Source organism: Triturus cristatus, chromosome 4_1, assembly GCF_964204655.1.
Source record: "Triturus cristatus chromosome 4_1, aTriCri1.1, whole genome shotgun sequence".
Classification (NCBI taxonomy): domain Eukaryota; kingdom Metazoa; phylum Chordata; class Amphibia; order Caudata; family Salamandridae; genus Triturus; species Triturus cristatus.
The window spans coordinates 378,493,685-378,506,021 of record NC_140585.1 but is presented as its reverse complement, the minus strand read 5'-3'; the positions used below and the strand labels follow the sequence as shown (position 1 = coordinate 378,506,021).

The window sequence follows — 12,337 nt, the reverse complement described above, 5'->3', positions numbered from 1 at the left end:
CTTTGTTTCTGGACCCAGAGAGTGGAGCCTCCCTACCCAGGGGGCCAGAAACCTGTTTGTGGTGGCAAATGGCGGGCAGCCATTCAGGAACCACACCAGGGCTGGTCGATTTTCAGGGGCATCTCTAAGATGCCCTCTGAGTGCATTTTACATTAAACCCAACAGTGGCATCAGTGTGGGTTTAATGTGCTGAGAGGTTTGCTACCAAACTTCCCAGTTTTTGGTAAAGCCATTATGGAGCTGTGGAGTTCGTAATGACCAGCTCCCAAACCATATACTCTTTATGGCTTTACTACACTCACAATGTCTAAGAATGTGCTTAGACACTGTAGGGGTACGGCACTCATGCCACTGTACCCTCACCTTAGGGCTAGTGCAGCCGGCTAGAGGGGTGCGTTACCTAGGCTTCAGGCAGTAGGTTGCAGGCATGGCACACAGGGATGTGTGCCATGTGGACTCTTCACTGCAATGGCAGTGTGTGAGTGTTAAGGGATAGGGCATCTAAGGGTGGCACAATAGGTTTTGCAGTCCTTAGAGGCCTTCCCTTGTCACAGTGCCCTTGGTACCCATGGTAGCTTTTACAAGGGGCTTACCTTTGGCCAGAGATGTGTCAATGGTTGGTACAAAGGTAGTCTTGGGAAAGAATACAGGTCCTGGGAATCTCATTGGCAGGGACCCAGGGCACATCAAGTCAGGTTGCATCAGATGTCAGGCCAAAAGTGGGGGTAACAAAAGAGGATGATTCTAACCTTTCCCAGGAGAGTCTTCATTCTCTAAGTGGAAAAATCTGGAAAGGCTATGTACATTGGCATGGGCAGTCCCAGGTCTATGTTCCACTGTAAATTCCATTCCATATAGGGCTATGGACCACCTCAAAGGATTTGGATTTTCTCCTTTCATCAGCATTAGCCATCTGAGAGGTCTGTGGTCAGTTTGAACTAGGAAGTGAGTACCAAACAGGTATGGTCTCAGCTTCTTAAGGGGCCAAGCCACATCAAAGGCCTCCATCTCAAAGGAACTCCAACGCTGCTCTCTGGAAAGTAGCCTTCTGCTTATGAAAGCAACAGGTTGGTGTTGTCCATCATCATTGGTTTGGGATAGGACCACTCCTATCCCAAACGCTGGCTGCCAAAAGGCCTTTGACACCCTAAAAGAAGCAATGTGCTCAGCACATTGCTTCTTTTAGGGTGTCAAAGGCCTTTTGGCAGCCAGCTGTCCAGTACACTTTATTGGGCATCTTGTTGGAGGTGAGTTCTGTGATGGGAGTCACAATGGACCCATATCCCTTCACAAACCTCCTATAATACCCAGTCAAGCCAAGGAATGTCCGGACTTGGGTCTGGGTTGTTGGAGCTTCCCAATCCAGAATGGTCTGTATTTTTGTTTGTGTTTGAAGAGGTTGGACTTGGCCTTTCCCTACAAGGTGGCCCAAATACACAACAGTTCCCTGCCCTATCTGGCATTTGGATGCCTTGATAGTTAGGCCTGCAGCTTGCAGGGCCAGTAAAACCTTTCTCAGGTGGACCAGGTGATCCAGCCAGGAAGAGCTAAACACAGCAATATCATCAAGATAAGCTGCAGTAAATCACTCCAGTCCAGCAAGGGCTTGATTCACCAACCTTTGGAAGGTGACAGGGGCATTCTTTAGACCAAAGGGCATCACAGTGAATTGGAAGTGCCCATCAGGGATGGAGAATGCTGTCTTTTCTCTTGTTCCAGAGGCCATGCTAATCTGCCCGTACCCTGCAGTTAAGTCAAAGGTACTTAAATATTTGGCAGCCCCCAACTTATCTATCACTTCATCAGCTCTGGGGATGGGGTGTGCATCTGTCTTGGTGACAACATTGAGGCCTCTATTGTCAACACAATTTTTTTTTCTCTCTTACCACTCTGTGGATGAGGTTTGGGAACTAGGACCACTGGGATGTCCCAGGGACTCTTGGAAGTCTCAATGACCCCCAACTCCAGCATCTTGCTTACTTCAGCTTTGATGCTTTCCTTGACTTGGTCAGACTGGCGATAGATTCTTGTTTTGATAGGCAAACTGTCTCCAGTGTCCACATCATGGGTACACCAGGGAGTCTGACCATGGGTCAAGGAAAAGAGCTGTGCATACTGTTACAGAACCTGTCTGCAGTCAGCTTGATGTTGGGTAGAGAGGGTGTCTGTGTAGACAATTCCATCTACTGATCCATCTTGGGGCTGTAAGAGAGGAGATCAGGGAGAGGTTCACTCTCTGTCTCCTGATCCTCATCAGTAACCATTAGCATGGTTACATCAGCCCTGCCACAATAAAGTTTAAGGCAGTTTACATGTATCACCTGCTAGTGCCCAGGTCTACCAAGTAGGTGACCTCACTCTTTTTCTCCAGGATATGGTAAGGACCACTCCATTTGTCCTAGAGGGCCATTGGTGCCACTGGCTCAAGAACCCATACCTGTTGCCCTGGTTGATATTCTACCAGTGCAGGGGTTTGGTCATGTCAGAGCTTCTGGAGCTTTTGGCTAGCCTCATGGTGTTCGGATGCTTTCTGTATGTCCTCTGCCATTCTGGAACGAAGAGCTAGTACATAGTCCACCACATCTTGCTTTGATACATGATGGGATCTCTCCCATCCTTCCCTCGCAAGTGAGAGTGGTCCCCTTACAGGGTGGCCAAACACAAGTTCAAAGGGTGAAAACCCTACTCCCTTCTGAGGCAAAAAGCGGTCAGGGCAACGGAACATCCAGGGATGTGGAATTCCTTTAGCCCGACTGCCCAGGACATATTGTTTGAGGTCAAGGGCAACACGTTTTCATGTGCATTTTGAACTTGGGACAATTAGGCCCAACCCCCTACTGCACAAACCCTTTGGCTGCCAGTTTACAGTACTACATTATAGATCAGGGAAGGGCATTGTCTGCAGTTAAGGTAATATTTGTATCCATGTGTTAATGCTGTTCAGACTTGCTTTTATGGTTCATTTATTTGAAAGCCTTTATTATTAGGGTGAGCGCTCTAAGTAAATGTTGCTAGCACCGACTGCACTACTGACAGTGGTTCCAGTATAAACATGTGTACACACATTTTCAAAGTTTAACAATATGAGGCTATGTATAATGCTCCCAGAATGCTCTCTGATAAGATGCAAATATTTGCAGAAGCTTGAAAGCATGATTGATGATTCTTTGCTTTTAAAATAAAATGTTCACAAAAAAAATGCAAGTAGGAAAAAAACATTTAGCTAAAGTACTGTAAATGTTTAGGCACCTATTCTTTGCAGCATCATTTACTAAGATGTGTTGATGTATTCTAGTATTTCCCAAAAATATTCATAATGGAAAATAAGTGTGACCAGTTTCAATAAGATTATAGGACACATAAAAAATAAACAAGCATTGGCAAATCTATAGGTCTCAAATTGGTAGTTAGACTTTTGGTTTTGTCAGTGTTTGACTTGTTTTGGCATGGTTTTTGTAAAGCTTTACTGGTGTGGGAGATGCTGGGCCCTCACCATTATAACAAATATTGGCAAAAGCAAAAATTGTTTATGGTCTCAAAAAGCACACTTTGTGTGCCGATATGCATCTTGTGAAAGAGCAGAATGCTGTCACTCACAGTGAAGCCAGCTGATAGATTGAGAGAGAGAAACAGAATTTTAATAAACACAAAAGATCATGGTTAAAGCCAGACCTAATTAAGGACCCAATTATTAAAAAAAGTCTCAAAAGTGCACCCATGGTATATGTCCTTGCATTAAGTGCAGATTATATGGCTTTCATGAATTCACAAGAATTTACAGAAGTAGGCCAAGAAATTGTACTCTTCGAAAATATTTGTGCACTGCATTTCAGCATGAGTAAATATACATGTGTAGATTTGCTCATGCAAAAATCTGTTAATTTTCACGTTCACTTTCTCTCCAACCACTTTTTTCCCAACCCTGGAAGACATTTTATGTCTGCCATTGTCGAGAATACATTTGCAACCTTTCTCAGTAAAGGAAACGATTAGAGAAGCGTTGGTGAAAACCCTTAAAAAATGCGAGTGAGTAGGTTTGCACAGACTCAAAATGGCATTCCAACCCTGGAACTATTGATAACCACTACCTTCATCCCCAATATGTAGATGTGCAGAAACGCGGCAACATAAGGGAATTACAAGTAGTCAAATCCTAATATGATATGAGCCGTGACACAATCAGTGAGGTTATATCAGAGCTCTTTTATACTGAGATTGCTGCCATAATCTGTCACCGCATTACATGGCACAAAAGGGACAAGTGGATTTTGTTACAGGACAAGTAGATTTATGAAGCAACTTGCCCCATGGAAAGTAGATATTTTATTAAATTTCACACCCCTGACATCCCATCTCCTTTTGAGTTTTTCAGGGAGTCCCATTATCATGCCTTTCAATGTCTTGTTAAATCTTTCACCAAGGCCATTGGTTTGTGGGTGGTAAGGTGTTGTGAACTTGTAGATCACGCCACACTCATCCCACATGTGTTTTAAGTATGCAAACATGAAATTGGTACCTCGGTCTTAGGAAACCCTACCGTGGTGAAAACACCATTGAGGGTCTTGGCTACCACAAGGGCAGTCATAGTATTAAAGGTAAGTAACACTTCAGGATACTTAGTAGCATTATCCACTACTACTAGTATGAATTTGTTTCCTGAGGCTGAGGGAGTTTCAAATTGACACACCATATCCACTCCTACCTTCTCAAAGGGTACTCCAACCATTGGTAGTGGGATTAAGAGGGGCCTTTAGGTGTCCTCCAGTCTTGTCACTGGCTTGACGGGTGACACAGGAGCTTACAAACTCCTTCACATTTTGAGATCAGGAGCAGTAAAACTGGGTGACCAATCTTTCCCAAGTTTTGGTCTGGTCCAGATGCCAAGCTTGGGGATGTCGTGCTAAAGTGAGTAAGAACTCCCTATACAACTGAGACACTACCACTCTCCTAGTGGCACCAGGTTTGGGGTCTCTGGCCTCAATGTACAGGAGTCCTTCCTCCCAATAGACCTAGTGGGACCCAGTGACATCCCCCTGCTCCTGCGCAGCAGTTTGTTGTCTCAGGCCTTCAAGGGTGGCCAGACCTGCTGCCCAAGGCACAGCTGTTCCCTCGAGGTCCCAAGACCTCTACCTCGTAAGGTACAAGCTCCATGGGCGCAGTTCCATCTGGGGCTGACAAGTCCTCTCCTTGAGGAGATGGTTCCTGATCTTTTTGCTGCGTGGAAGCTGTTTCACCAGTCTTCCTACCTTTTCTTTTGGGAGGTTGGGCCATCATCTCAGGCTCCAATTCTCCTTTTCACCCTGTGCTAGGCATTGTGCTCTTGTTTTCACACACATTATCTCAGGGATTTGCAGCATGGCTGCATGTGTTATTCTTTCTACTTCAGCCCATGCAGAGGTTTCCAGATAATTTCCAGTCAGAGAGGCAGCTGTCAGCTTTGGAAAGACCACTACATGTTTCAGGCCAGCAGCTCCCCTCCCCCCAGACTAATATCACCATAGCCATGGCATGGTTACTTGTGACACTGTCAGCATTGGTTACTGGATAGGTTTTTCCAGTAAGGCATTGCTCTGGGTAAACCAGTGTATCTCTCACTATAGTGGCACTGACAAGTGTATCTCTCAGGGCTTCTATCTTAGTCCCATTCACTAAGGGGTACTGCAGGTATTTCTTTAAATTAGGGGGCCAGACAGCCAAAGTGGCTAACCCTCCCTCCCCTTCAGAGACTAAAAGAGCCACAGTGTGGACCCTGAGTCGCCCTCAGCACACTATTGATCTTATCTGGAGACTTGCCATAGAAGTAGGAACTGGTGGGGGACTAGAAGCTGTTTTTTTTGGGACAGGAAGCATCTCCAGTTGGGTGTCCCCTCTTTTTAGAGTGGAAACACCAGGCATTTGCAGGATCAAAATGTTTCCCCTTGTAGTGGGCTGAAAAGAGTTCCCGGGCCCACCGCCCAGACCAGGATTCTTTTTTTTTTTTTTAAGACTCTTGTGTTTTATCTTTGGGTTTTCCACCCTCTTTCCCCTGGGAAGGCTTTGTGACCCCTTTCTATTGGTCACCCCCAGTGGTTGCCTTGTCATGACCCAGTGGCCCACCTTCTTTCTCACATTCTTGGAGAGAAATTGGACCTAGGTCTACCAGATGCTGATGCAACTTTTCATTGATTTAGTTACTCAAAATGCGTTCCTTCATAAACAAATTATAAAGACCCTCATAATTCTGCATTTAGCTTTCAGTCAACCAGCCACCTGGTAGTTTTACTGAGTAGTCTACAAAGTCCACCCAGGACTGACTCTGGGATTTCTGAGCCCCCCTGAACTTAATTCTGTACTCCTCAGTAGTGAGTCCAAATCCCTCAATAAGGGTGCCCTTCATGAGTTAATAGGACTCTGCTTCTGCTCCACTAAGTGCCACAAGTCGTTCTCTGCACTTACCAGAGAACAGTTCCCAAAGGAGAGCCCCCTAGTGAGACTTCCTCACTGTTCTGGCTTCACAAGCCCTCTCAAAGGCTGTGAACCACTTGGTGATGTCATCACCATCCTCAAATTTAGGGACAATCCCTTTGGGAATTTTAGGATCAAAGCATCCTACTTTTTCTAGAGTTTTAAAAATGCTGCCACCATTGATGGGTCCTAGGCCCATCTCTGCTCTCTATTTCTCTAGAGCTAGTAGCCTAGTCTCTAGGTCTTGTCTTTTGGTCATCCTTACTAAAAGGCGATCCTCCTCAGTGAAGTTGTCCTCACTGTCTGATAAGGAGTTGACCCTACCTCTGCAGAAGCCAGACCCTGTACCTCTTGGGTGTGGAGGGTAGGACACAAAGTTCCCTTCCTCCCTAAGTAGTTGAGGTGGTTGATCTAGAACTTCATCATCCTCACTGCTTTCCCCATTCTCTTGAAGGTTTTCACCTTCTTCTGTGGGGTGGTCCCTCGCATGCCCTGCCAGGAACTCCTGGAGTTGTACCCTGGTAGGGTTGGACCCAGTTCCTGTCTGTTTAGCCTTACAGAGAAGCCTTAACTCTCTAACCTGTAGGTTGGAGTAAGGGGTCTGGTCGAGCTCCTCAACCATATTCCCTTAATTGCTCATTATATTTCTAAAGTGGGGTTCTTTATGGAAGACCTACACTAACAGTTCTAGATACTTCCCCCCCTAACTTCAGTGACTTTTTACTTTTTCTAAAAAAAAAAAAGGCTACAAGGGCTTAACACAGGGCCCTAATAAGACTTTTAGAACTTGGAAAAATTTGTCAATTCTAAAAATATGTTGTACTGAAGACCGTTTTTGGATTCTTTTCATGTGATCACAGTTTGACTAGGTTAGTGCAATAAATGCAAGGCTTTTACATCCCACTGCTGATCTACCAATTTAGGAAGCTGGCTCTGTATATACTATACCAAAGTGAGGTATAGTGTGCGCAGAGTCCAGAAAGTCCCCAGAGGTATTGTAGAGGCTACATTAGGTAAGTACTAACAGCTCTTTGTGGTAATGTGGGCGAGCAGCTAGGCTTATCCAGAGGGTGTGTTAAGCATTTATTGTATTCACTCAGTAAAGACTGATGCACACACTCAGAGACTGTATCCAGACCAACTGGATAATTATAAAAAGGTATACTTGTATTCATTTCTAGAACCAAGCAGGACTTGGTACAGGTAGGTAAAATATACTTTCAATTGTAGACATTTATACAGACAGGCAATTTAGCATGGATTTTCACTTGTTACTGGTTTGTAACACTTTAAACTGCAGTTTGAATTACACAGTAATTACTTTCAAATTACGTTTTTGTTACGTTTGTATTACTTTGAGTACTGGGGGTGGTATACCTAGATACCACACCTTTGGCTCTCACGATACTAGTTAAGTAAGACTTGTTATACTTTGCAGTTTAGTTCTCTTTTCTCCATACAAATATCAGTTCGACACTTAAAAAATTTTAGGCCCAAAATCTCCTAACATGGGTTCCTATGGGAGAAAAAGTGTTAGTGGTTTCTCAGGTAAGTACTGTGCATAGCTTTTATAGAGTATGCAAGTGGATGCTTGGAGAATGAAGGTGCAGTGTTGTCAGCGACAAGATGTCCCCATAAAGAGAGATTATTTAGAGATTAAATCTTGCAAATCCATTGAAAAGACGTTTTCATAGTGATGTGTCGGGATTAAAGTCAGCGGTACCACTATTGGCAACTAGATATCTCCACGTAAAGGTTACAGAATGAAAAGGTTGCAATGGCATTAAACTGATGTTCTTGTGGAGGCTGCATTTACAATAGAGGCTGCAACATGTCCCTATAGAGATCATAGAAAGGGGAACACAGAAATATCACTGACTGGTGTCCTTCTAGAGATCATAGAGAGGGGAACTCAGATATATCACTGAAGATGTCCGCAAACATAATGCATGGAGTGGTCATTAAGGACATCATTAGTGATGACTACCGTCAGCAGTGGTGTGATAGATGAGTCATGTCATTGACAGTGTTTGGAGCTATTATGCCGTAACGCAGGAATATTAGCGTTTTCTTGGTTTTCCATCTTAAACTGAATACTTCTTCAACTCTACGTTTTTCAGTCCTATTTAAACATATTCCTTGACATGTATTAAGCTTTGAAGCAGTTCGAATTTCTCGCTTTTAATCTTTGATAGCCTATGATCTATACCCTTAATTGAGTCACTAGTACATTGTGTTTCTCTCGATCTTTTTTATTTCACTAAATGTATAAGCATTTACTAACTAGGTATTTGTCCCTTTTCTTTCCAGGAAGGAATACTTTAATAAAGAGGTTTACCGCAATGCTCCTACAGAAGAATATTTTTCCCAGTTTAACAAAAGTAGTAGATGAGATTGTTAATATTCCTTTGTTTACAACGTCATGCACGAAGATTAACATTAAAATGAGATACACGCAGTGCTCTGTGCAGTTCTCTATAAATGATTGTGTTGTTTTTCTTCTCTCTAAATGCATATAAGTGTAACATAATCCAACTTGTAGGTCAATAAAGATGCGCCTCTCTCATTCTCAATACATTATTGATATTTTGTTTCCACCTAATATTTTAATTCTTATATCACACTATTAATTAATCCATACACATATGTGTTTTTCGGTGGAGTTTCAGTAAAGAAGAGTACTATGCAGTTACGAAACCTCAGAATCATGGGGGGGCTTTGTGGGTGTGTGGGGTGGCCTGAGGGCATGCACAAGTAGTCATGGTGGTTTTCTCGCATGGTCTTTCGAGTTTGTGTTGGTTTAAAATGCTTTGCAGCGATGGCGAAGTCCAATGCTTAATTTGATCTGGCGGTTTCCGATGCTCGACACCGGCACTTATGACAGCTGCCTCATGGTGGCACTGTTTGTGTAATGTAAACATGAGCAGAAAATCAGTTGTTTGTTAATTCAATATACATTAAAAACAACCATTCATTCATTCATTATACTTTATTCAGTTTTTACTGTGAAAATCATAAAAGTCAAGCAAATCGATAAAAAGCTCCATTATATATACAAAGAGACAGTGCGATAAGACCATTGTGGGCCCATAATTACAAAGTTGAAAAGGCAAGCACCATATCAGAACAAGAATCCATAATGAGAAATAACATCATCAAACCACCCAAAAAGACAGAAATAATGAGAGAAACTATATCAAAAACAGTAAAACCATCCCAAAACCGCTAGTAAAACAATTATGAGCATGAACCATATTAAAACCCCATTCATTTTGAAGTGGTGACTAATGGATCTCGATCAGAGTTAATAACAACTGGACCTAAGCCTGATAGCGGCCCTTAGAAAGCTAAGCACGTACAATACTGAATAGCTTGAAAGAAGTTGTAAAAAGGTAAATGCAAGTCTAACCTGCTTAAAACATGTTTTTTTAAGAATAGGGATAATAAAAGACTTTTTAGGAGCCTCATAGAAACTACAAAACAATAAAAAGTACATCGTATCCTGTGGAGACTGACCTTCGCAGCCACAGGGTATGAGACACTGCCCTCTATATGCACCAAGCGGATTGGCCAAAAGATAATGAAAAATATCAAGTCTAAATCTAGTCAGTTAAAAACGATCATGATTACTTTTAAACCATAAAAGATAAGGTTCGATAGATGACACCGTTTTTAGTAAATTATACCTACGCACACTAGGCTTTCTCAACTCTACTTCCTCTCTGGCCCAAATAAAAACATTTTTAAACACTCCTTTACCCAGGTTAGATCCCTACTACAGATAGCCCATGGGTTCTCAAATAAGTCTGCCCTTCTCAGACTGCAAAGACATTCTCTAACATACTTTATCCAGCAGATACGGTTAACATGGTCATGGGAAAGACAGTTTCCTAAAATACCCTTCCTAAGGGCAATTTCCTACTTGTTCCAAATTTTCATCCACAAAGCTAGGGGGCGAAAAGCCAACATTTCTGATAGGAAGGCCATCCCCAAAAGTATTTTCAACAATTTGGACATCTCACAGGTCACTTTAAGATCTTTGGAGTTACGGACTACAGCTTTAGTATCTCTATGGAGATCCCTTAAAAACTGGACAATGTCACTGTCCATTCCAATGGAAAGCGTCATTTGCCATAGCTTCGATCTGTTAACCCGATCAAACGTGGAAGACCGATCCAAAAAAGCTAGGTAGATGGAACCAGTACGGGCCACGGTATGCTTATTCAAGACCATGTATACATTTAAACATTGGTGCACAGTTGAACGACCAGGGCGGAAACCATATTGCACCTCAGCCAGAATATTATCATCATCAGCCCAAGTCACAAGCCTGTCTAAGACCATATGACCCACCACCTTTACCACAGAGTCTAAAAGGGAGATGGGCCTGTAGCAATGAGTACTGTCCCACTCTCCCTTTTTGAAGACAGGGACAATGGACGATAAGGCCCATGAATCTGGGCGGCCAGTCTTGACCGACGCATTTATGATTGACGTGAGTACAGGCACCCAGATGTCCACATTTGAGATATGAAGGTCTGGCGGAATCCCACCAGGGCCTGAGGCCTTATTTTTAGACAATCCCATGAAACCTGCTCTTACTTCTTGCGCTGTGAATATGACCTCAGATTTAGCCTCCACACTTTCCTGGCCTTCCCTGGAGGTTGGATCAGACTGAAACATGCCCTCAAAATGGCTTACCCAATCATCCTCTGAGATATGGGCATCCAGTAGATTGGCACTGTCACCTGACAAAAAGGTACTATTGATAATACTCCAGAACTTGGAGCTGTTCACGAAGGTGCTGGCCTCTAACAGCTCTGACCAGGCCTCCTCTTTCAAGGCAGACTTGCGCTTTGCCAGGCCACCCTTGTAAGCTCTACAATGGCTCTTGTCAGCCAGGGGGCTTCGAGGTGAAGCACCCAATACCTCTTTCAGTTTCCTGGAGCCACGGGAGCATAAATGTGGCAAGCACCTGCCAGGGGCCCGCAATAGGTTCACTAACTCCAGACATACTTCCAAAAGCATCTAGGATATCTGATGGATTAGCCGCACCATCTAGGCAGATTGCAAACTCCCTATTACACTGGGCTAAAACTGATCTGAAACAATCTGACCCCACTTCAGTCTCCTCCCCCTTTCCACAGCTTTCAGGGGACTCCTTACTCCATCCATAATTAACTTTACTATCCAGGGCCATCCAGTCGAAACACACACCGGATTATGATCACTGTGTGCGCTCGCCTTGATGGAAAATTCCACAATGTAAAAAAAAAAGTGTGGAGACAAAAATGAAATCGATAAAAGACTCGCACTGTTTCCCAGTGAAGGTGGGAGCAATATCAGTTTTGTCCGGAGGATACTAGCTTATGGCAGATATTAAGTTAAATTCGTACTAGATAGCATTAAGTATGGAGCCCTGAAGAGTATGTTCCATGTGCAAGCCGGCATGGCGCGCACAACCCAGGTCTTTTTCCCCCACGCCTGAGATCCCCACGCATATGAATATATAAGTCTCCTGCTATAAGGACATTGAAATGGTTCTGACCGCTCTGGGTCATGTTCCTCAGGAAAGAACCCAGCCATGTAATATTACATGCTTCCGTCGGGCAGGCTCCAGCATTGTAAAAATTAAAAAGCAAACGCCTGCTTGTCCCACTAGAAAATAACATCACCTGTTAAGTAGAAGAAATGTGGGGCAGCATAACAGAGCTGCCTAAGACTGCTAGGGCAACACAATTTACCAGATACCCATTAGATCTACTTGCCATAGAGGGGGTAGCTGGCACAAAGAGGGTTTTATAGCCTTCCATATAAAATCTATTTTCAACAGCCCATGTCTCTTGGAGGCAAATCACATCAAAGCCTTTAACAAAAAGCACCCAATCTTGGT

The 12,337-nt window shown here is 43.5% G+C and overlaps 1 protein-coding gene across 1 annotated transcript in view; it reads left to right on the top strand.

Moving 5' to 3' along the window:
• RIBC2 (RIB43A domain with coiled-coils 2) overlaps positions 1–9,421 on the top strand; it is a 107,039-nt gene extending 97,618 nt beyond the window's left edge. The window contains exon 7 of the mRNA XM_085652430.1: positions 8,755–9,421. Coding sequence (XP_085508556.1) covers positions 8,755–8,836 — 82 coding nt within the window. The 3' untranslated portion in view covers positions 8,837–9,421. The remainder of the gene's footprint in view (positions 1–8,754) is intronic.
• The last annotated feature ends 2,916 nt before the right edge of the window (positions 9,422–12,337 follow it).